At 49.8% G+C, this 22,725-nt stretch overlaps 1 protein-coding gene across 3 annotated transcripts; it reads left to right on the forward strand.

Annotated features, from left to right (window-relative positions):
- Positions 1-9,742: 9,742 nt before the first annotated feature.
- On the forward strand, positions 9,743-22,508 carry LOC103595378 (cytochrome P450 4B1). 3 transcript variants are annotated; one of them, XM_008578762.1, is made up of 12 exons: positions 9,743-9,946; positions 14,498-14,639; positions 14,829-14,873; positions 16,175-16,302; positions 17,213-17,337; positions 17,640-17,794; positions 17,940-18,046; positions 18,842-19,032; positions 21,089-21,222; positions 21,646-21,710; positions 21,816-21,898; positions 22,317-22,508. In XM_008578762.1, the coding sequence occupies exons 1-12, from the start codon at positions 9,767-9,769 to the stop codon at positions 22,498-22,500; spliced, it is 1,539 nt and encodes a 512-aa protein (XP_008576984.1). In that variant the 5' UTR covers positions 9,743-9,766; the 3' UTR covers positions 22,501-22,508. The 3 variants fall into 3 exon arrangements, with proteins under 3 accessions (XP_008576984.1, XP_008576985.1, XP_008576986.1); XM_008578763.1 differs by having other exon boundaries at positions 9,759-9,946; positions 17,643-17,794; positions 22,317-22,504; XM_008578764.1 differs by lacking the exon at positions 14,829-14,873 and having other exon boundaries at positions 9,767-9,946; positions 22,317-22,500.
- The last annotated feature ends 217 nt before the right edge of the window (positions 22,509-22,725 follow it).

The following is a 22,725-nucleotide window of genomic DNA, read 5'->3' on the forward strand; positions in this document are numbered from 1 at the left end:
GGGAACCGGTCTGTATGTGGGATCCGAACCCTTGGGCAGGAGCGCCGCCGTGCTTCCCAAGCGGCGCACTTATCCAGTGCGCCACCGGGCCGGCCCTTAATTATTGACATTTTAAGCACTTCTGGGTCTTGTATGGTCTGATATACCTGGGTTGTGTGAAAACTCTGGTCTGGGCCTGAGTCTTTTCAGCAAATGGCTCCCCCTGCAGTTCTATATTCCTGTCCAGTCTCAACTGAGTGGTCCTGTGCTGATTGGAGGGCAGATCAGCTTTCCATGCTGTACCCCAATGTTCCACTGGTGGGCCAGTCTCCCTCATCCCCTGCACTCCAAACACTTCCCATGGGGCAGACCATGTGCTGGTCCTTTGTGATGACTCACCAGCCTTTGAGTGGCTCCTTTTTTCGGTTATCTGTGGCCCCTCGCTCCTATGTGGGTCCATGGGAACCCTGTCAGTGGTTGTATTAGTCCATTTCTGTTGCTTATAACAAAATACACGGAACTGGGTAATTTGTAAGAAAATACAATTTATTGCTTATAGTTTCAGAGGCTGGGAAGTCCAAAGTCCAGGGAACACAACTGGTAAAAGTTTTCTTTGGTGGTGACTTCAGTGATGGCAGAGTATCACATTGTGAAAAATGGCGGGGCAGAGAGAGCAGAGAGACTAACCTCTTCATTCATTCTCTTTTAAAGCCCTCCAAACCACACCCATGACCACCATTTTTAATGCATTCACTATGGCATGGTCCTACAGTCTAATCACCTTTTCAAGACCTGACCTTTCAACCACCTTTCCACCCTCAACAGTTACAGTGGAGATTTAAGCTTCAATGAGGTTGGGGCATCCAGTCTAAAGCAGTGATCTTGCTGGCCTGGGGTCCACCAAGGCCCTCCTCTCGCCTGCAGTCTCCAAGAAACTCCACAAAAGGGCAAGCTGTGTTTTTTGCCACCTCTTGCTCCACGTGCTCACCAGAGCCTGCCTTGAAATGGCCGGGGCTTGAAATGGTTGGAGAGGTCCCTAGTTTCTCTCATCTTGGCTTCTCCCACCTTCATGAACCCCATAGCTTTCTCCTCCCCTTCCCCTGAGCTCTAGGGGCCCCAGCTTGTCAGTCTTTGCTTTTTAATAGTTGTAAATGGGTCGATTGTGGGAGAGAGTGACTCTGGGGACTGTCTATCCTACCGTCTTGATTCTCTCAGCATTCATAATCAAGTTTCAAACTTTAATGTGGTAAAATTTATCAATTTTTTAAATGTGGTCAAATAAATCAATTTTTCCCTCTATAGTTTGATATTTTTCTAAAAGTTTTAAAGCTTTTAAAAATTTAATTTCAGTTCTTTAATTCATTTGAAATTTTTGTGTATGATATCAGATGGAGATCTAATTTTTCCCATTCCCAGGTGGACAGTCAATAGTCACACCACCATTTATTAAATATTTCATTTATCCCCACTGATTTGTAATGCTACTTTTGTCATATATGGAATTCGATATTATTATTAGTCTTTATGTTCCATTGTGCCATTACCACACTTACTAATATTATTATAGTTTCAAAATAAGTCTTGACATCCCTATGGGGCTGAGTCTACTCTTACTCTTTCATTCTTTTTCAAATTCTTCTAGCTATACTTAGCCCTTTATTCTTCCATAAGAACTTTTGAATCAGCTCATTAAATCTTATGAAAATTCCTACTGCAATTTTGTTTGGAGTAAGTGCCATCTTTGTGATACTGAGACTTCTCACCCATGTATTTGGTATACTTCTTCATGTATTAACCTCTTTGTACCTCAGTAGCTGGTGAGATGGGGATTAGGTTTCCTTCTTTAATGATCTCACAGGGTTTTGTGAGAATCCACAAAGATTATGCTTGAGAAAATGCTTTCCAAAGTCTGCAGTTCTGTACATATTTGTTACAGCCATGGTATATTACTAAGACCAACCAATTCCTAGCCCCTATATCCCTGAGATAAAAATTCATTAGAAATGGGCCACCCCTTTTGCTAACAGGTTTCCTGTGCTTTTTTAAATAAGGACCCAAATGTGGACCAACTGGTGACCAGCCATCCCAGTATGCCCGACTTTCCCGATGTTATTGCTGAAAGTCCTGTGTCCTGGGAAACTCTCAGTCCCAGGCACACTGGGAAGGTTTGTCACTGGATTCTGTGCTGAGCTATGGGCCACCAGAGAGTTGAATTGGATGAGCTCCTGCCTTTGAGGAGAGAAAGGGGTCTTCGAGGGCCTTGGGGGTAGGGTAGAGGATGAGGGGAGGGCGTCTTGTGGGCAAATACACTTTTATACAACAGGCTAAATGCAGGAAAAGGAAGCACATACAGCTAAGAGCAGCAGTGTGGGGTGTAGGTGGGCTCAGGGAGGGCTTCCTGGAGGAAGTGCACTGGGTATAGAATGGTGAAATTGGGTAGGCAGAGGTTGGGGATTAGAAGAGAGAAAAAGTCAGTTTTGTTTCTCTCTTAGCTGCTTCCAGACTCCCACCCTTGTTTTGTGCTAACTCTGCTCTCTTTTGCAGGCATCAGATCCTTTTAAATACTATATCTTAGAGCAAGATAGGACTTTGTCCAACCCTTCCATTGAGCCAATGGGCAAACTGAGGACCTGAGAGGGAACTTACTTGCCTAGGATCACACAGTGTGTCCATGGCAGAGGCTGGCCTGGAATTCAGCAATCCAGCCCTACATGCTGCACAGCACCCTCTAAACTGTTCATTCCAGGGATCTGATCCTAGCCCCCAGGACAAAGGCCCTCAGGGTGCTTTGGAAGCAGAACCGTGGCTTGCCTTACTGGGGTGGTACCTGGATAGACCATGACCAGCTTCCAGGCCTCTTGTTCTAGCCCACCCTGCCCACATTCCATAGCCCTCTCCACTTCACATCTTCTCAGGCTCAGGCACTAGCCAGGGGCAGCTGGGTACTCTGAAGCAGGTCTGTCTCAGTGGGACAAGCTGTTCAGAAGGCAAAGAAGCCCCAGAATCCAGGCTGTCTCACCCATTCTCACTTTATTGATCACCACCCATCCCAAAACAATAAGAATGTTAAGCTAACATGTACTGAGCACTCAATGTGGGAGATAGGTATTTTACACACATTATCTCATTTAATCTTCCGAACAACCTTATGAGGTAGATACTATTATAACATCTATTCTACAGATCAGCAACCTGAGATGCAGAGAGGTTAAAAAAACTCTCCCAGGGTTGGATTTGTCTTTCGGGCTACTCAGAAACCCAAGATGCTCTTAACTGAAGTTCCTGGCTGTCCCAGGTAGCTGGTGTGCCTGATGAGTTGGTGGTGGGGCCAGGCAAGGTTCAGATGGCAAGTGCCCCGAATGCCAGGCTAAGTTAAGGGTTTGGCCTTTTTTGGCAGCCCTAGCCAGGTCCCTGAGGGTAGAAACTGAAATTTATGTCTGGGAGGTACCAAACATGGTGTGGCTAGACAGTGTGCAATACTGTAAATGTCACAGACTGGAGCCCATCCTCATGGGAAGATGTGCCTTCCTACCTGGGTTCCTCCAAGGGGAACAGAAGCTCTGTCTGCCAGAGATCACACTGCCCACTGGTCCAGCCGTCCCCCAGGGGGAAGCCAACAGGGAAAGCTCTGAGTCATTATCTTCAGTGAAGAAGGAAGGGGAAAAGGAGGAAAGAAGAGAAGGAAGGAGAGAAGGGGAGGGAGAGAGACAAGGAAATACATCCTTTTGGAATGCCAGATGGAATTTCCTCTGATGTGCCAAACACACCCCTTCCTTTACTGGTTCTGAAGCAATCGAAAAATACCCATATCTCTTTCCTTGGTATCTAGAAGACTGAGTATTCATGTAAGGGTTCCCAAGCTTCATAACTCCCCAGGAGCAGGCTGTAATGGCTGCCTGTTAACTCAGAGTTCATGGCACTATCAGTGCAATAAAATGGAATTAGCCTCAGCATGTAAGCCTCTCCCCAACTTTCTGACCCCTGTCACCCCAGCACCCCTTCACATTATTGCATAATCACATATTAGTTACATAGCCATATTTCTTAGCTTGGGATCCCACAAAATGCAGAGCTTGAGGGAAAGGCTTGTATGTAGGTAGTGATCCCAGGGAACAGGAGTGAGGGGCCTGAGAGGAGCCAACAGGCAAGGAGGCAAAGCTGTTATCTACTGGAGGCAACTGGGCTCAGGCCTCTACGGAGCTGTGCAGGCATGGATGTTTATCCACTAGCTGCTGCTCCTATTGGTCAAGGTCTGCCTCGGGGGAGTTAATCCTTGCTGGAATGGCTGAGCAGGCTGCTACAGGTATCCCACTTGGCAGCAGCAGGGAAGTCCTAGGGTGGAAAGCAAGAGATATGAAGTGAGGTGAGGTTCCAACAGGCCACACCTGTGTGCACCTGGCTGCTGTGGCAATGGTCAGAGCAAAAAGGTGGACTGAGGGGATGTGAGGTGGGGCACAAAGGTTGCTGAAGCAATACGCCGTGGTTTGCACACTGGAGAGCACTTCCTGGACATCATCGGGTTCACTGATATGGGGCAAACTGAGGCACTGAGAGCAGTGGTGTCTCATCTGAAGCCACCAAGTGAGCCACAGGCAGACTTGAGATCATAGCCCACATATCCTGACTTCCACAGAGGCGATCTTCCCAGGAACAGGGTCACTTGGCAGGCTGGGGAATGCCTGAGTTCTGAAACTGGGCTCCTGGGAATGAAAGAACTGTGTCAGAATGTGAATTTCTTGTTTGTCTCATGTATCATTTTATTTCAAGCACCCAAATAGTACTTAATAAATAGGAGTTCTTATTTAGTAGGTGCAGTAGTAGGTGCTCAGTAAATATGTGTTGACGAATGAATGAATGAACCAGTTTGATGACGGATAGGAGAAAAGTGGCACCATTCCTGGATCCCTTCCTCTTGTATGCAAATGAAGGAAATCTCCTCTTCGATGTTTATTGTCCCAGGCACTGACTGTGACTCTGGTAGGCTGAGTTTTGTCTGTTCTGTGATGCAGGTCTGTTCTGTTCCTTCACTTCTCTTTCTCCCTCTGCTTGCCAAGACTGTATCCATCCTTCCTGGGGATGCAACTCTCACTTCCTTCAGAGTGTTACACAGCTCACAGTTTTACATGGAACCTAAAGTATTACACCGCCCTAGGCGGGGGGCGGGGGGGCTGTTGTCCCTGAAAGAGTAGGGGTTCTGTCGTGTTCTCCCCATCATGCTATGTCTTTAGCTGTCCTCGTGGCAAAGCCATTTTGGGGTGGATTGGGGCACCACAGAAGAAGGCCCCCATGCTTTCTGGAGCCTCGACTTGGGACAGAGCCTGTAGAATAACCAACTCTGTCCAGCCCGGATGCATCACATTCCTCACTGCCCTTCTTTTTTTTTTTTATTTTTTATTTTTTTTATTTTGTCAATATACACTGTATATGATTATTATGGCCCATCACCGACACCTCCCTCCCTCCTCCCTCTCTCCCCTCCCCCGCAAGAATGTCCTTTCCATTTGCTTGTTGTAACAACTTCATAAAAGTATAGTTGTTATATCTTCTTCCCCACCCCACCCCACCCGGTTTTTTTTTTGTGTGTGTGTGTGTGTGTGTGTGTGTGTGTATGTGGGTGAATTAGTTTGTTTGTTTTTCTTTTTTCTTTTTTTTTTTTTCGCTCCCACCAATGAGTGAGAACATGTGGAATTTCTTTTTCTCTGTCTGACTCGTTTCACTCAATATTATTCTCTCAAGGTCCATCCATGTTGTTGCAAATGGCAGTATCTCATTAGTTTTTATAGCTGAGTAGTATTCCATTGTGTAGATATACCACATTTTCCATATCCACTCATCCGATGATGGACATTTGGGTTGAAGGTATACTTGTTTCCCAATGTTCATTGCAGCACTCTTCACAATAGCCTCACTGCCCTTCTTCCCTCCCCATTTCCACCTTCCCCTCTCCCCTCTCACACTTTCAAGACCAAAGCACTCAGCCAAAGCTGGCTGGGTTTGCTCATGAGCAAATACAACCTTGTTGGAAGGAGCTGGGCAGACCACAAAAATGAGGAAGTCCCAGATGGTAGGAGGGGGTGTTGCTTTGCCTCCCACAGATCTGTCACCCCTTTCCCCCTGGGTGAAAGAGCTGCCAAAGATTACTCAAGGCCCATCTCTCTGAGCAGTGAGAAACCCTGAAAAGGGGTTAATCTCCCGGAACCCTCAAGATAGAGGCATTCCTTCCATTTGGGAAATTAACCACAAATTGGGGTTCTCTTCCCACATTTATTCTCCAGACCAGGTAGTTACAGCAACGGAACATAGGTGGGGTTTTTGCTAAGTATAGTTTAACAAGTTTAACAATAGAAGCTGGTAACATTCAGTAAAACAAGCAAGGTGACATTCCATAATGCAACTTTCAAGAAGTTAAGTTTTTTTTGTTTTTTTGTTTAGATGACCAGTAAGGGGATCTTAACCCTTGACTTGGTGTTGTCAGCACTATGCTCACCTGGTGGCCATCCCTATATGGGATCCGAACCCATGGCCTTGGTATTATCAGCACCACACTCTCCCAAGTGAGCCACAGGCCAGCCCTCAAGAAGTTAAGTTGATCCACCAACAAAAGCTTGATCTTAGCAAACATTCTCTTCTTACAGCAATTTCCCAGTATCTTTACATATCAGTCAGTAACCTGTCTGTCTTTGAGCCAGCAACCTTGCTGTGTTACAATTCTTTATCTTACAACAGAGACTATAGCCTGGGGAAAATTTCCTGTCCTTTGCAAGGTTAATATTTGAAACTGCAAGGCTTTGGAAAACCAGGTCCTGTGAAGTACATTTATTTTATGTACACTCCACAGGGGGAGCCATCTACCTTCTTTTCTACCTACTTTGGACACAGACTGTAGCAATGATGACCACCCCTTACATGGTGCACTGGCATCACCACATGCATTGAACATTGCCACGATCACAGAGTCCGTCCAACTACCCCCGAAGAAGGCATGTGAGTGAGAGAGACAGGCTGTGGGCCAGCACAGAGGGCAGGTGTGTGACAAGGGCATTAGATATTTGTAAGCTCCCCAAGCGATTCCAACATGCAGCCAAAGTTGAGAATACTGCGCTAGACCCATCTTTCTTCCTCAGAGTGTTATCTGGTCCCCTGGCCTCTGTCAAGAACTCACACTCAGTTTTCCTGACATACCTGGGAAAATGAGGTAGGGATCCCAATGAGGATGATGGTGAGCTTTGGGCTCCCCACCAGGCAGTGGCTACTGGGACCCAGTCACAGAATTGCTGACTGCATCGTCCAGAAGGGCGTCAGTACAGCATTTCCAATATATTTTGCATTGGTCATTAAACCTTTCCTCAATGTCTCCTCCCCATATCCCCAGTTGTAATAGTCAATACATTCAACATTCACTCAACAAACAATTATTTATTAAGTGATTACTGTGTGCTGGGTGCTGGGGAACATCCCTTGAAAGTTGACAGACCTGTGGGTAAGAGTGTGAAGTGTGATGGGTGCACGCTGGCAATGTTCTCTCAACTCCTGTTTAATTGGGTGGCTGCAGACCCTTCAAGGTGGTCCGTCCGTTCACTCATGCACCTGTGCATGGGTTCACTGAGTGCTTGTATCTTGTCTGTTCCATGAAAAGTGAGGGAACAGATGAGCTCAGTCTCTGGCTTGCAGGAGAATGGGAGGATTTGAAGATAGCATGAGCACTCACATAATTTCTCCAAGGGAGAAAGTGAACACATCAAGGAAGAGTTGCAGACTAAGGTGGCAGATTTAGAAGACTGGCTCTAATTGTGTTTCTGAAGTGGAGGGTGTGGAGGATGCTTCCTGGAGGAAAAGAGCTACTGGGAAGGATTTGAATAAAGGCAGTCTCAGTGTCTCCTGTCTCCTTAACACCTTCCCTTCCCTACTCCCCAGGCTTCCTCTGACACATGGGAATTCATAATGTCTAAAAAAACCTAAAGATTTCTTTTCCCAGGAGTCTGAAAGGAGCCTTCCAGTCTTGTTCTACAGTCTTGAATAATGGTGGTCAGCACCTCTTAGGCAAGCACCTCTGGTCAAGGACAGCCGCTAACTCTGCAGCCTGGGGTTTGAGGCATTGGTGTGCTGGAAATTGAATAACAACTTGTTCCCCAGGGGGAAAAGTCTTGATTTGCAGTGTTTGCCAATTTCTGTGGTGTAAATACTCCCATTATGGCTGATTTCAAGCTGAAATGCCACTGAACACAGAATTGGAAAGTGATGCCCCCAATCTGCTCTTGAGAGCCAGTGCCAGCCTGTCCCAGCACACTATTGGATTAGGGTTATCTCCGAGCTTTTATTTTACAGTTAAAAGTTTTATATGAGGGACCTTGAGGGCAGATATAAGACCACTAGGTGGAAGCTTGAAGGAGGCACATTTTGGCTTTCTGAGATCTGAGTTGCAAGTCCTGCTGTGTGCTAGTTTGCTCCTGTCACCCCACTGCCAGACCCTCTCAGTCTTTGCTCTTCTCTCCCTGCTGGGAGGCTGACTTTTGCGACTGACTTCCCAGGCTTCCGTGCCATCTCGCTTTTGGTTGGGTTGGCTGACGGGAGACACCAGTGAGAGACCGGAGGGTGGGAGAGGAAAGGGTTTGGGACATTTCTTCTGTTTTTGCCCTGTTCCAGCATCACTCCTCTGTCAATAACTGTGTCCCCCATAAATAAAGCTTCCACCAGGCTCCAGAAACACTATCTCTCCCCTTGCTCCTTCAGCCTAGGATTGATGGGCTGATGGGTTTCCTGCTGTTGCTACTCTCTGGATGCCACATCATACCTTGTTTGTGGCCTTAACTCTGCCCACTATGAAAGGAACTCTGCATCCAAATCTCTTCATCTGAAGCATTTGCAGTGAATTTTGTTTCTACTGGAACCCTGACTGATACAACTCAATACTGGAAGGAGAAGCAACAGACTCTCTCCAGGCAAGATGGGACCTGGGTCAAGCTTGTTCTTCAACAGAACCCTAGGATGTGGAGCTGAGAGCTGCTACTGCCTTGCTGTGCAACTTTGGATATTTCCCTGCCCCTCTGTGAGTCTAAGTGGCTCCATCTATCCAGGAGGGATTGGATTTGATGAGCTCTCCTCATCACCCTGAAAGTAATATATGTTCCTAAGTGTCAAGTTTATTTTATGGCTTTAGGAGTGGAGTTGGACCTTTTCTGACTCAAAATCTCCCTTCTGGGGTTAGAACTTTGTCCCTGAAGGTGCCTCACACACAAAAAAGACTCGAAGAGTCAAGAGCCTTGCATATGTGCAAGCCCTCCCAAGGGGAAAGTGGAAGGGGACAGTGGCAGCTTTTTGTAAGAAAGCATAGGCAAGCTGAGCCTCAGTTCTATTATCTGGGAAATGGGTATAAAGAGCAAGTACCTGTGACCTCTTTGTTCTTTGGGTTAAATAAGATAGCATGTAAAAAAGTGCCTGAAACATATACAGTGCTTATATGAAAGGGCAGTTGTTATTATGCCGATGATTACACCAAGAATTGTGAATTGCCATCTGTTTGCTCCTCCAAGGAACCAAGGGGGAATGCCCATTGTCTGGTTTCTTTGAAGCATACTGCCTGGTCTCTCTTCAGCAGAGTTCTGGGAGAAGTCAACCAGGCTCTTTTTTCTGTTGCCTATGACTTTTAGAATTGCTGTCTCCACCCTATGGCGCTCAGCCCAGCCTGGGCTGCTGCTGGTTGCAGGGCGTGTCTGGGAGTGGGTCCAGATACAAAGGAACCCAGGGGCAGCTGGAGGTGGGTCAGAGCCTGGTGGCTGAAACTCTAGCCATGGTGCCTGCCCTCCTCTCCCCGATCCTCTCCCGCCTGGGCCTGTGGGCTTCTGGACTGATCTTGGTCTTAGGCTTCCTGAAGCTCAGCTGCCTCCTACTGCGGAGGCAGAAGTTGGCCAGGGCCATGGACAGCTTCCCAGGACCCCCCACCCACTGGCTCTTCGGGCATGCTCTCGAGGTACGTGGGGGAGAAGGTGGGGTGGAGAAAGAAAAAATAGCCTCCTTCCTTTAGAGAATCAGGCCCAATACCCTGGGGACTGTGGGGAGAGACTGAAACTTGGCACAGGTGTGATGTCTGGGGAGCCATGGTTCCTGTTCAGCTTTTCCCCCCGATCTCTCCCTCATTCCTGCCTTTGAAGCTGGCTTCAGAAGCAGGAGGGGTTTCAAAGCTGGGGGACCAAGTGGACTACAGAATCCTTGCCATTATTCTGAGTCTCAAAGTCCAGACAAGGCTCTGCTGAAGGCTGGGTGACGGCATAGGAGAAAAACCAAAGTCCCTGGAGAGCCTGATAGAACCAGACAATCATGTACAGCTTAATCAGTATCTTCTTCGTTCTGCACAGTTTAAAGATTTCCATTTCTAAAGCAGAAAATGAAAGTGGCAGTAGAGATGAATGCTGTCACATAAGAGGCATTCCAGAGCATCCAAGCAGTTGGTGCCCCCAGAGGTGGGGCTCTTCCTGCCATGCCTATGGATGGCTCAGTAGCTGTGACATCTTCCTGGGTTCAGATCCTGGCTTGTTCTCTGGTTGCCTCAGGGTGGTGGGGACCACCCTAGCACTCACTCTCAGGAAAATCTTAGTCCCCTACTGTCATGTGGATAGACAAGAGGTTTCTAAACACAGGACAGGGAATTGTAATCAACTGGGAGAAGCAGATTCCTGGGCCTCCAGCCCTTGGAGATTCTAATATGTCAGATTGAGAGTAGGAGTCTGAATTTAAAAACCTTCCCAAGTGTTTTGATCTGCAGCCAGGTTTGGAAACCCAGCTATAGATGCCAGAGATTAAGGCTCAGAGAGAGACATAGTTCCTTCTCCCACCTCCTGAATCCATTTTCCTCATTCTCAGTCTGGGTGGTTGCCTTTCTTCCTGACTGACACTGGAAATGAGCTTGACCTCTAGGCTTATTCCTGCCCCTACAGATGACCCTTTTTAGATGGCTTAGTAATCTGCATGTATCCTGGGACATCTGGGAAAGGAAAGTGTGGGTCAGGCAAATGCATCAGAACCAGGACTGGGCTGTCAAGGAGCTTTCTGTCTGGAGGGGAGATAGACATCAGCACCTTCCCTGCTCCAAGCTGGGAGAGGTACCTCCCTGGGATTTCGCACCAGCCCCGTTCTTTTTTCTCAGTGCTTGTCTTGTTGGGTTGTCATCTTCTATTTACTTGCTCATCTTTCCCACTAGACTGTGACCCCTGGAGGATGGAGATCTGGTCTGATTCATACCTGTACCCGCAAGGTCCAGTGCCAAGCCTGGCACAGAATAGGCATCACCGAATGAACCAACAGTGAATGTTGGAGAGGAGGGGGTGGGTATTTACAGAGGAGAGAGAGTGACAGAGAAGAAAAGCCGAGGGACCAGGAGGGTTTGGGAAAGGCTTTGCTAAGTACCAGAGGAGGCTCATGGGAAAGTTGAAGTCTGACCCTAATGGGGCATGAGAGGCATTTAGAGAGACATTCATCCCTTTCCTCTCATGCCCCCTCCACTTCTACATGTTTCTATCAAAGTTGGGTTTGCCCTCAGCCAGTGGGCTTCCCTAGGACAGGGACCTTTCTCCCCCATCCCCATGTCAGAGATGGCTGCTGTATTCCCCCCAACTGTTCCTGCCCCCACCTTGAGAGTGTGCAGAGGGCCCGGAACATAGCCTAGGTCTGGCTTCTTGGCTCTAACTATCTGAAGGGCTTTTGCTTGGCACCCAGTAGTGTGGGGAAGGGTTGGAGGGGTGGTGGCTCTTGGGCACTACAAAGGTTTCCTGGGAAGCATCACAGGCACAGCACTTCTGCATTCCTCCAGAGCTTGGCACCTCTTCTCTTGTTTGTATCCACACCTGAACCTGAGAAATGGGGAGGGCATAGTGGGGATTATTTTCTCTAATGTAAAGATGAGGAAACAGGTTCAGAGGAGGCAAGGTATTTGCCTAAGTCAGGAATTGAGTCAAGGCTGGGTCCAGGGATTCCTGCATTTTAATTCAGGACATGATCAGTCCATAAAAGGTAACTGCAAATTTGATTCCTAGGCCCAGCACTGGTGGCAGTAGAAAGGAAAGAAAGACTGGTGGGTGAAGGCATGGGGGCACAGAAGAGCTGACCATCAAGATTAATGTCTCTCTTCTTGGTCTCTAGTTACAACCTGGAGGCATTAGTAGCATCCACCTGCATCTTCCTTAGTTCTCAGAATGTGTCCCCTTGAGGCAAGGGCATGTCCTTTTCTTCTAGCACAGAGAGGACTTTGCACATACTAGGTGCTCAGCTATATATTGTTGGCCTGAGGTTGGGACTGCCTGGGAGGGGCCAACAAATCTGACCTGTGAGTGTGTGTGTGTGTACAGGGGAGAATGCCAGCTCCCAGCCCAAGGAGCCGTGACTCCCTGAGACTACAGAGGCCTCTTTCCCAGCCCTGCCCATTGCTGTGATATCCCGTTGACTTTGTATAGTGAAGACAGGGCTGTGGCTCATCTTCACTCAGCAAACATTTATCACGGGCCTTTTCTGTGCCCTGTTAGGTGAGTCACTTCACCTTTCTGTGTTTCTGTTTCCTTATCAATAAAATGGAGATAATCATCCTTACCCTGCTGGATTAGGAGAGGATAGAAAATGGTAAAGTACAGGTACTTTCAAACTGCTGGGCAGATAAATATCAGGTGTTAGATTATTGTAGAAGGATTCTTGCTGCATAACACCCTGAGGCATTTGCTTCCTTCATCCTCTTTCTTTCTCCCAAATCAAACCAGTCTTTGGTTCCTCTTTTCCCAAGCAACGAGCATTGTCTGATCAAAACTCCAGGTCTGGCCCTATGCTGAGGCCAGAGGATGAAGAAACAAGTCAAAGAGGCTGCTCTAGAGGAACCAGGTCTTTAGGAGAGATGGACAGCACAGCACAAGTGCTACAGATCCTGGGCCTAGAGAATGGCCTCCCATCAGCCTGAGGAGTCAGGGAAGGTCCAGGGAAGTGATGCTGAGACAAATCCTCAAGGAGCTGGAAGTAGTAGCCTGTGCAAGTACAGAAGGAAAGGCAGAGGACACTCCCTGTGCAAAAAGGGAGAGGCTAGAAAGAACATTGTGTGTTTAGGAAATGGAATTATCATTTGAGGTCTAGAATCTGCCTGTGTAAGTAGCTCAGCACTTCTGGAGTGGCGAGAGGGAGGACAGAATGGAGGGTGAGGCTGGAGGTGGGCAGGGGCAGGTCACCTAGATCCTTGAGGCCATGTCAAAAGGCCTTGCCTTACTGTATTCTGAGGACAATGGGGAGCCATGGAAGGGACTCAAGCAAGGGAGGGACAAAGTCAGACTTGTGTTTTAGAAAGATCACTTTGACTTTGAGGCAGTGAATAGATCAGCTGAGGGCCAATAGGAGGCAGGGAGACGAGGGTGAAGTGATCCAGGCAGGTGTTAAAGAGAAAGCTGGTGGGATGGAGAGGAGTGAGAGGTAGAGCAGGCTGGGCCACCAGACCCCTCACACGCAGGTCTATGAGCTAGGTAACCAGCAAACAGGTCCTTGGAAGACATAGGTTGGAAAAGCATGGCTGTGTGGGTGGTGGCGGCCACCCGAGGCAGATGCCAGCCAGACTGCGGTGCCAACTCCACCCACCCACTTACCTACACACACACAATTTGTTTACTGAACCACCCCCAACTGGCCCCGAGGTGACAGGGCCTGATTAAACTGCTCTATTCTCCCAACACTATGTGTAATTTTAAAATGTGGGCATCTGAGACCCAGTAAGAGGAGGCTCAGAGGTTGGCAGCACCTGTCAGTGTCTGGGCATGGGAGCCGTGGGTACTGGATTTGGAGAGTTTCATGGTGGGGTTCTCCTCCTGTGAGCTGGTACATGTGGCTCTCTTAACTCTGGTTTGCTGATTCCAATGTAAAAGTCACTTGGCGGGCCTGCAGCGGGGAGGGGCAGCCCCCCCAGTATGTCCCCCTTGGTATCGCTATAAACCATGGAGAAAACTACTTCCATGTATGGGTGCTAGTATGGGGGTGGATGTGGTGGTTCTATTCCTAGGTATGTGAGGCGGGCAGTTTTGGGGGCAAACCCGATGTGTAGACATGTGTGCATGAACGTGAGTTTGGAAATGTTGGGTCTAAGGGGCCTGAAGGAGATCATGCAGAGATGTCAGTGGCGGAGTCGGGTGGGGTTTGCTGATGTTTCTGGACCTCAGGAGAAAGATAAGCTGGGACACACTGTGGATTGAGGAATCACTGGCAGGAAGATGGCAAAGGGAGCCACAGAGTAGGTGAAAGCCTCCAGGGAGAGAATGCAGCTAGGGAAGAGGCCACGGAGGGGATTTGGAGGAGCATCACCTCAGGCACTAGGCACCTTAGTGAGAGAAGAACTGGACTGAGATCAGTGGCTGGGCCGAGGAATGTTCAGGAGAGGGGGTGCAGGAGGAGGGAGGGAAGTCCCAGGGCCTGCCTGGCCAGCCTCCTCCCTTCCACTCCCAGGGTCTTGAGGTTGGCTGGTGACGCTGGGTTCCTGAGTGGCCCTGGCCTTCTGTCATCATTTCAGATGCAGCAGACAGGGAGCCTGGATAAAGTGGTGTCCTGGGCCCACCAGTTTCCCTATGCCCACCCACTCTGGTTTGGACAGTTGCTCGGCTTCCTAAACATCTATGAGCCCGACTATGCCAAAGCTGTGTACAGCCGTGGAGGTGAGGTGCTCCTGGAAAAGGCTGGGGCTTCCTGGGAGCAGAGGGCTCAGGGCACAATGTGGGGAGGAGCCCTGGGCCTGTGCTTTAAGTCTGGGAAGAGGGTGGCTGAGGTCCTCACACTATTCATCAATAAGCCTTCTCTGGGAACCTCCCGTCTCCACTCTACCCTATCTTCTCTTTCTTCTGCAGACCCTAAGGCCCCGGATGTGTATAACTTCTTCCTCCAGTGGATCGGTGAGTGAACGCTTGCCTTTCCCGCCCTTCCCACCCCAGACCCTTGGACCTGGGTGACCAGGATCCTGCCCTTCCCCTTCCAGTCAATTATTTCATCAACTGGACAGCCTGGCCCCAGGTGCCCATCCTAAGCTTGGCTGTTCAGTGGGGAGACAGAGGAGGAGCAGGAGAGCTCCTAGCTGGCTGGGGAAGTGGCACCCAAGCACCTTCTCTTGCCTGGCCTGTGTTCTTGCCTGGACTGGCAGGACAAGGACTCTGAAGAATGAGTGTGAAGAATGGCTTCCTGGAGGAGGTGGCACTAGAGTTTATCCCACAGAAGACTTTTATAGGCAGTGTAGTCCAGGACGAGGGTCTGAGGAAAGGATAGGACCATGGCTGGTGTTACCAGAGGCGGCAAGGCTGTCTGGGCGCCTGGAAGGCACAGTGTGGTTGGGAGATGAGACTGGGCAGGAAGGACTGGACTGTCAGAATGAGGAGTGTGGTTTGATGTTTAGGATAGGTGGGAGCCATTGAGTATTCTTGAGCCAAGGCCATATGCTTCTCCAAAGCCTGTCTGTTACTCATGATCCCATGGAATCCTCACCATCTTCCTAGGAGCTGAGAAGGGGCAGGGCCAAGAGGAAAAAAAAAAAAAAAAAAAAAAAATCCCAAGCCTATTCACTCACCCAATAACAGGGAAATCTTTTTGTGATTCTAACTCTATCTTCAATTATCAAATGGAGAGTAAGATGAAAGGACAGACAGAAAAGGTTTAGGAATACGAAGAGGCAGTTTTGAAGACACTAATGCATTTTAACTCAGGGTTTGTGGGTGTGTTTGGGGGTGGGGAGTAGGAGGATAGGGTCCTGTCTGAGGCCATGAGGTGCAAGCACAGCAGATTGTTCCCCAGGTCCTGAAGCTATGGCCTCAGTCTCAGCAGCTGAGAGTCAAGGCCCAGCTGGCTTCCCTTCTGCCTGGCTGTCCCCAGGGAGATGCATCTCCTTTGTCTGAGCCCAGTGTCATCCTGACATAAGTCCCTGGAGCCCAGGCTTTATGGGTACAGCTGAGATGCAAAAACTGAGTCGTTTTGTCCTGAGGAGGGAGCTCACTCAGCCAAGAACTGCTGCCACCTCTGGTTCCTGAGGCCCTGGCAGCCTGGGGGTGAGGGCACAGAGGGTAATGCTGGGTCTCTTAGTGGCCCACCCCTGGAGGGTTCCAGGCTCAGGGATAGAGTGGGGTGGGGCGTGCGTGGCCCCAGGATGCTGGGGCTGGTGTGATATTGCCTGGACTGACCAATCCTCCCTCTCTCATGCCTTCCCCAGGGAAAGGCCTGCTGGTTCTGGAGGGGTCCAAGTGGTTTCAGCACCGCAAGCTGCTCACACCTGGCTTCCATTATGATGTGCTGAAGCCCTATGTGGCTGTGTTTGCTGACTCCACGCGCGTCATGCTGGTGAGCTACCTGCGCCAGGCTCCTGCAGGCTGTCGGCTGCTGGGTCAGCCCCTCCCCATCCTGATTTTGCCCTGGGGGAGGATTGATGAGGCCCCTAGGCTCCATTCTGAGTGCAATAGCAGTATCAAAGTGCCGCTCTGCTGACACCTGTGCACGCCACAGATGCACACCCACAGCTGCTTCATGCCACAGCTGCAAATCCATACCTGCTGCGTGCCATGGCTGCAAGTCCACACTTGCTGCATGCCACCGCTGACTAGGTGTTGAAGCTCTGGGTGCCCAGGCAGCCCTGGGCCTCGTCCACCAGGAGACCCAGCCCTCTTTCTTCTGCGAACAAAAGCTCTGTGAGGCCTTAATAAGGCTCCTCCTGTAGCAGATTTGAGGGCTGCCTATATTTAAGTGTATCAGGAAAGCCTCTCATATCCAGGAAGTGTCTCCTCCTTATTTTCTGCCTACCACGAGTGCCTAAAATAATGTCGCTACAACTCATCTCTATCAGGCATGTCAGGGATCAGTCTGAGAGTCTCAGGACTGGGTAATCCCAAACGTCACCCAGGCTCATCTTTCTCCTTGCAGGAAGCTCCTCCCAGAATTACTGCAGGCCTGGTTTACACACAGGCTGTGCTGGGCTCACCATCTCTTGGCCCTTCTGTTCCCTTATAAGGTGCCCTGACTATGTGCTGCTCAAGATCTGTTGCCTGGTCTTGCCTTCTGAGCCTGAAGCCAAGAGGCTGCCAAACTCCTACTGCCCCACCCTCACATTCCAGAAGGATAGAGGGCAGGGAGGCACTGGGATTGTGTGTGTGAAGGGGGCTTGGTGGCAGAGGACAGGTTATAGGTCTTGGAGGGCAGGGTAGAGGGGCATCCAGCCCAGCTGGCCCCCACATTGCCTCCTTTCTCTGGGCTCTAGGACAAGTGGGAAGAAAAGGCTCGTGAGGGTAAGTCCTTTGACATCTTCTGCGATGTGGGCCGCATGGCACTGGACTCACTCATGAAGTGCACCTTTGGGAGAGGAGAGAGCGGCCTGGACGACAGGTCAGGAGGCACCTCAGGGCTGACCACATTCTCTTCCTAAGACAGCTTGGAGGGGAGAGTTGGCAGGGCTCCTAGGCCCTGGTATGTGACAATATAGGGTCCTGTCCTAGGGAGCCCCAGCTCAGGGGGAGCCAGGCCTTGCTCATGGTGGGGAGACATCTCTGACTCTAGTGAGGGGGCTTAAGGACAGGAAGAGGAAGGGCAGGAAGAACCGTGGTCGGGTTGGATCCTGCAAGGGTGCTGCTCTGGGCTCTGTTCTTGGGTCAGTGTCTGAGCTGCCCTTCCCACCACCCTCGGCTAAGCAGGGACAGCAGCTACTACCTGGCAGTCAGAGATCTCACTCTGCTGATGCAGCAGCGCCTTGAATCCTTCCAGTACCATAACGACTTCATCTACTGGCTCACCCCACATGGCCGCCGCTTCCTGCAGGCCTGCCAAGTGGCCCACAACCATACAGGTGGGCCATTCCTTCAGGGCCCACCCCTAGGAAGTCTGGGTTCCTCCTCCCAGCCCCTCTGCACTCCCTCCCATTGCAGGACCTCAGTTCCCCTTTGGGCAGAGGGTGGGTTCCCAGGCAGCGACACCCTGTCCTTCTGAGCCAGACCAGGTCATCAGGGAGCGGAAGGCAGCCCTGCAGGATGAGAAAGAGCAGAAGAAGATCCAGAACCGGAGACACCTGGACTTCCTGGACATTCTCCTGTGTGCTCAGGTGAGTGCGCAGCTGCCCACCCCTACCTGAGAACTAGTCCCAGAGCGGTCTTCAGACTGCCCTCCTAGGACAGAGCTCATTGGACAGCAGAAGGAGATGGTAAGCATTTCCCCCTCTTTACCCAGCAAATATAACTTGTTTCTTGTCCCATGACACATATCAGTGAAGGTTCAGAGGTGGGCAGGTACAAGGTGTGTGTGTAGCTGGATTGTGGCATCAAAGAGATGTAGTTGGGAGCCCAAGTCACATGGTAGTGGTCTGAAGACATTTCTAGACTTATCAGATCCCTAAGAATCTTGGTACCATAGGATCTTAGACTTCATTAATTCATCAATTAATTCATTCAGTTGGTCCTTTATTCATTCACACCACAGACTCACTGAGCTTCTCCCCTGGCTTAGTTCCTGTGCTAGGATTCAGAGATGGGCAAGACCTGGCCCTGCCCTCCAGACATTTACAGTTTAGTGGAGGAGACAGTAGATGGATGCTGATAAAGATGCTTTCCTCTGCCAGGTGACATTCCATGTGCCAAGCGAGCAGAGCTGACAGTCAGGGCTGGATAAGGTCACAGGTCACTTGGCCAGAGAGATCAGGGAGGGCTTCGTGGAGCAGGAGGTATCTAGGCTGGGCTTGGAAGAAAGAGAAATTTGGGAAAGGTCTCAATCCCAGCCTGAAAAGGAGCTTTCACCTCCTCTCTCAGCCCTACATTTGACAACTATTGACAGCTAGTGTTAGGAGTTCTCAGTACCTACTTTGGATGCCTTGAGCTGTCTCATTATACCTTCTCTAACCCAGGATGAAAATGGGGTCAAGCTGTCAGATGCAGACCTCCGGGCTGAAGTGGACACGTTCATGTTTGAAGGCCATGACACCACTACCAGTGGCATCTCCTGGTTTCTCTACTGCATGGCCCTGTACCCTGAGCATCAGCGTCGCTGTAGGGAGGAGGCCTGCGAGATCCTAGGGGACCGGGACTCCTTCCAGTGGTGAGTCAGGCTAAGGGTGAGCCCAGCCTATCCCACTCAGCCCCAGGGAAGAGCTGTGCCCAGCCTGTCCTGTGCCATCGAAGGACAACACAGGGCCATCCTGGAAACTAGGTGAGGGCAGCACGGCTGTCCTGTTCCCTCCAGTGCTGTAGGTTTTTTGGGTGACTGAGTATGGATGTACCCTTGAGCCCATTCTCCCAAAATGGAGCCTTTTCAGATGTGTCACACAGAGACAGTTGTCAATAGGAGGCTGACTTTCTATGTGCTGACTCCCTCTGATGGCAGAACCTGACTACCCTTCTGTGTTCCTGGAGAGAGTAGGCAGGGCTGGGAGAGAAGGTAGAAACGGGGGATGAACAGAGCCTGGACACCCAGTCCCTGGCCACCTGCCTTTGGGTGGCAGTATGTAGCCTCCAGATTCCACGTATCTCCCTCTGGTGAAGGAGAAAAGACTATTTCCCAAACTCCACCACTTAAGAACTTTCAATTGTTCCTCCCTGTTTCTTGGCCGGGACTGAATTTCTGGACACGGCACAAATTGACCCCGACCCCTCTTTATAGCATGATCTCTGGGAATCTCTCACAGGCTTCCCTGCCCCACTGCCCACATGTCCCTCTCCCAGCTCCTCCTCCCTTCCAGCCTTTGATCCCAACAGGCACCTCACTTTCTCTCTGGGATTCTGGGCTGTTCCAGCACAGGGCTAGGCATGCACCAGAGGCACAGAAAATGCTCAGTCGATGGGGGAAATTTAGATGCATTTGAGGAGGACTGACCTGTAAATCCAGGGACTGAGACTTGGAGGATGAAGTCTCCATTGCCCATTTTTATTGGTTGGATGTTGGAGACCTCCCAGCGTGTTCAGCCACAGGCCAGATGCTAACAGGGGTGCAGATGGGAAGAGGAGGAGGAGGAGCCAAGTTGCTGCCCTTGGAGAGTCTTTAGAGAAACAAACTTACATAATCAAAAAGCTAGAGAAAACCACAGGGTTGAGTGGCCTGGATATTGAGGGCAGAGGGAAGGGGTGGGGCTTGCATTGACTTTTTAAGGAGGGTTAAACTTCGGCAAAGAAAGAGAGCTGCGCATTCTTGGCTGGGTAACAATATGAACACAGCCTGAGGCAGGAAGCTGAAATATTTATTTTATTTTCACTTCATTCCATCTGGAACTTGATGCAACTTAGTGACACATTCAATAAAATAGTAAAACACAAAGGAAAAATCAGGACCGTGGGGAATAAAGACTTGGAGTTTGGGGCTGTGTAATAAGGTATTGCAAAGTATTATAATTGGACCTCGGGCCGGCCCGTGGCTCACTCGGGAGAGTGCGGTGCTGATAACACCAAGGCCCCGGGTTCGGATCCCATATAGGGATGGCCGGTTTGCTCACTGGCTGAGCGTGGTGCTGACAACACCAAGTCAAGGGTTAAGATCCCCTTACCGGTCATCTTTAAAAAAAAAAAAAAAAGATAATTGGACCTCATACTGGGTCTGAGCTTCCTGGTGGCTAAAGGAAAAAGAGAAATACATATATGTATATTATATTTATACATGCACACACACACACACACACACACACACACACACACACACTCACATATTTACCTGGTCTTGTCATTGTTCATGCATTGAACAATGCATGAACATTGGTTGGTTTATTCACCCAATGGGTGTCAGTCTCTGTTCCTTCACATTACAGCTCTACAGGGAATACCAAGCAGAACCTAAAGAACTGTCCCTTGTGGGCTTCTGTGGGGCCGTGAGAGACACAGAAGTGAATTTGTCTTTGATGGCTGGGTGCATATACATTTCTAGGGTCCTGTGCCTTCCCCTCCTAGCAGTGAAGATGAGGAGGGGATGGGGGAAAGTGGAAACAGATCCCTTGGGTCTGAGTGGCCACCCTGAGTCTGGTCTGGCCTGGGCACTGAGAGCCCTTGTGCACTCTGACCCTTGAGTGTGTGGTGGGAATGGGGGTGTGGGGAGTTTGAGCTGGGGCCCATCTTCTCCTGGGATCCCATTGCTCACCATTCCCAGAGTGTCCTGGTTGTGTCACTGGCAGGGATGATCTGGGCAAGATGACTTATCTTACTATGTGCATCAAGGAGAGCTTTCGCCTCTACCCGCCTGTGCCCCAGGTGTACCGCCAGCTCAGCAAGCCTGTCAGCTTTGTTGATGGCCGCTGTCTACCTGCAGGTGAGATGGGATAGATTTGGGGGTGGAACTGGAGTTCTGTGGATGCTTCTCTGACACCCTCTATGCCTTTAGTCAAATCTTTCCACCAATCAGGAAGAGCTCAGGCTTTGTGTTCAGAAAACCCTGGGTTCAAACTCCACAACACATGGGTAAATTCCTCTATCTCTAAACCTCCATTTCCTCTTCTATAAAGTGAGGATGAGAAGAGCACCTACTTTTCAAGGTTTTTGTCAGGATTAAAGAGACAATATTCATCAGGGCTGTCATGTACCACCATGCAGGTTGTGTCCTGTACAAAGTCAAGGAGCATCATTCGCATAGATATGATGCTGTGCAGTGCACGTCCTGTACAAATGTATGTGGTAGCTTCATAAAGAGTGTTTAGCCTTGTACCTGGTCACCAGGCCTCTGCTCTGCCCACAGGCAGCCTGATCTCTCTGCACATCTATGCCCTCCATAGGAACAGCACGGTGTGGCCTGATCCTGAGGTACCTCAGCCCTGGGTTCAGAGGTCAGACTGGGTGGGGAACTGTGAGGGTCACCCTATGCCAGGACCTGGTGGGTATTTAAGCAAGACCTGTCTGTCCCCTCAGGTCTTTGATCCTTTGCGCTTTTCCCCCGAGAATGTGGCCGGACGCCACCCCTTTGCCTTCATGCCCTTCTCTGCCGGGCCCAGGTAGGGAGAGGCCAGCATCCCCGGGCCCTCAGGATTGGGGAGGTGAGGGTGGAGGACACTGTGGAGGATGTATCATTAATGGAGTGCTCTGGGTAAGGTGGATCAGGCTGGGTTTGTGGTGATCCTAAGGCAAGGAAAGCTCCAGGGACCTTCTTCTTGCCATTATCATATTCCCATCCCTGAGAAGTTGTGGAACGGGAGAGTCAGCCCAAAAGAGGCCAAACCCCCAATGTGAATCTACTCAGTCTGGAGCCCTCAGCATGCTCCCAAGATTTGTTTCTTAATCCCAGGTCAATCAGTCTGTCAGACAGTTATTTATCCAAAAATATTTATTGCTTTTTGTTGGCCAATAAGAGCATTGGATTTCATTACTCTGCACACCCCAGATCCTGATGCCTCCCTGCTTTGCTCACTGCAGGAACTGCATTGGGCAGCAGTTTGCCTTGAATGAGATGAAGGTGGTCACGGCCCTCTGCTTGCTCCGCTTTGAGTTCTCTCTGGACCCTACACGGCCACCTATCAAGACAACACAATTGGTCCTGCGCTCCAAGAATGGTATCCACCTCCACCTGAAGCCACTGGGCCCTGGGTCTGGGAAGTAGCTCTGAAGCCAGACTGCCTGGGCTAGAATCCTGGTTGCACCTCTTATCAACTGGGTGGCCCTGGGCAAGAAGCTACCCTCTTTGTGCCTTAGATTTCCTATCTGTAGTATAAGATTTTTTAAAAAAAATCTTTTTTGTAGGGTTGTTGTGAGAGAAAACATATAAAGTTCTTTGTTCAGTGCCTAGAATATAGCAAGTGCTCACTAAATGTTAGCTATTACTACA

Source organism: Galeopterus variegatus, unplaced genomic scaffold, assembly GCF_000696425.1.
Source record: "Galeopterus variegatus unplaced genomic scaffold, G_variegatus-3.0.2 Scaffold1753, whole genome shotgun sequence".
In the NCBI taxonomy this organism is placed as follows: Eukaryota; Metazoa; Chordata; class Mammalia; order Dermoptera; family Cynocephalidae; genus Galeopterus; species Galeopterus variegatus.

What these genes read in the sequence shown, in the direction of transcription:
- LOC103595378 (XM_008578762.1), top strand. Translation starts at nt 9,767, where the DNA reads ATGGTGCCTGCCCTCCTCTCCCCGATCCTCTCCCGCCTGGGCCTGTGG. An exon ending in AGCTGTGTACAGCCGTGGAG is followed by an intron (nt 14,640 to 14,828) that starts GTGAGGTGCTCC and finishes TTTCTTCTGCAG; the next exon opens with ACCCTAAGGCCCCGGATGTG. An exon ending in TGGCCGCTGTCTACCTGCAG is followed by an intron (nt 21,223 to 21,645) that starts GTGAGATGGGAT and finishes CTCTGCCCACAG; the next exon opens with GCAGCCTGATCTCTCTGCAC.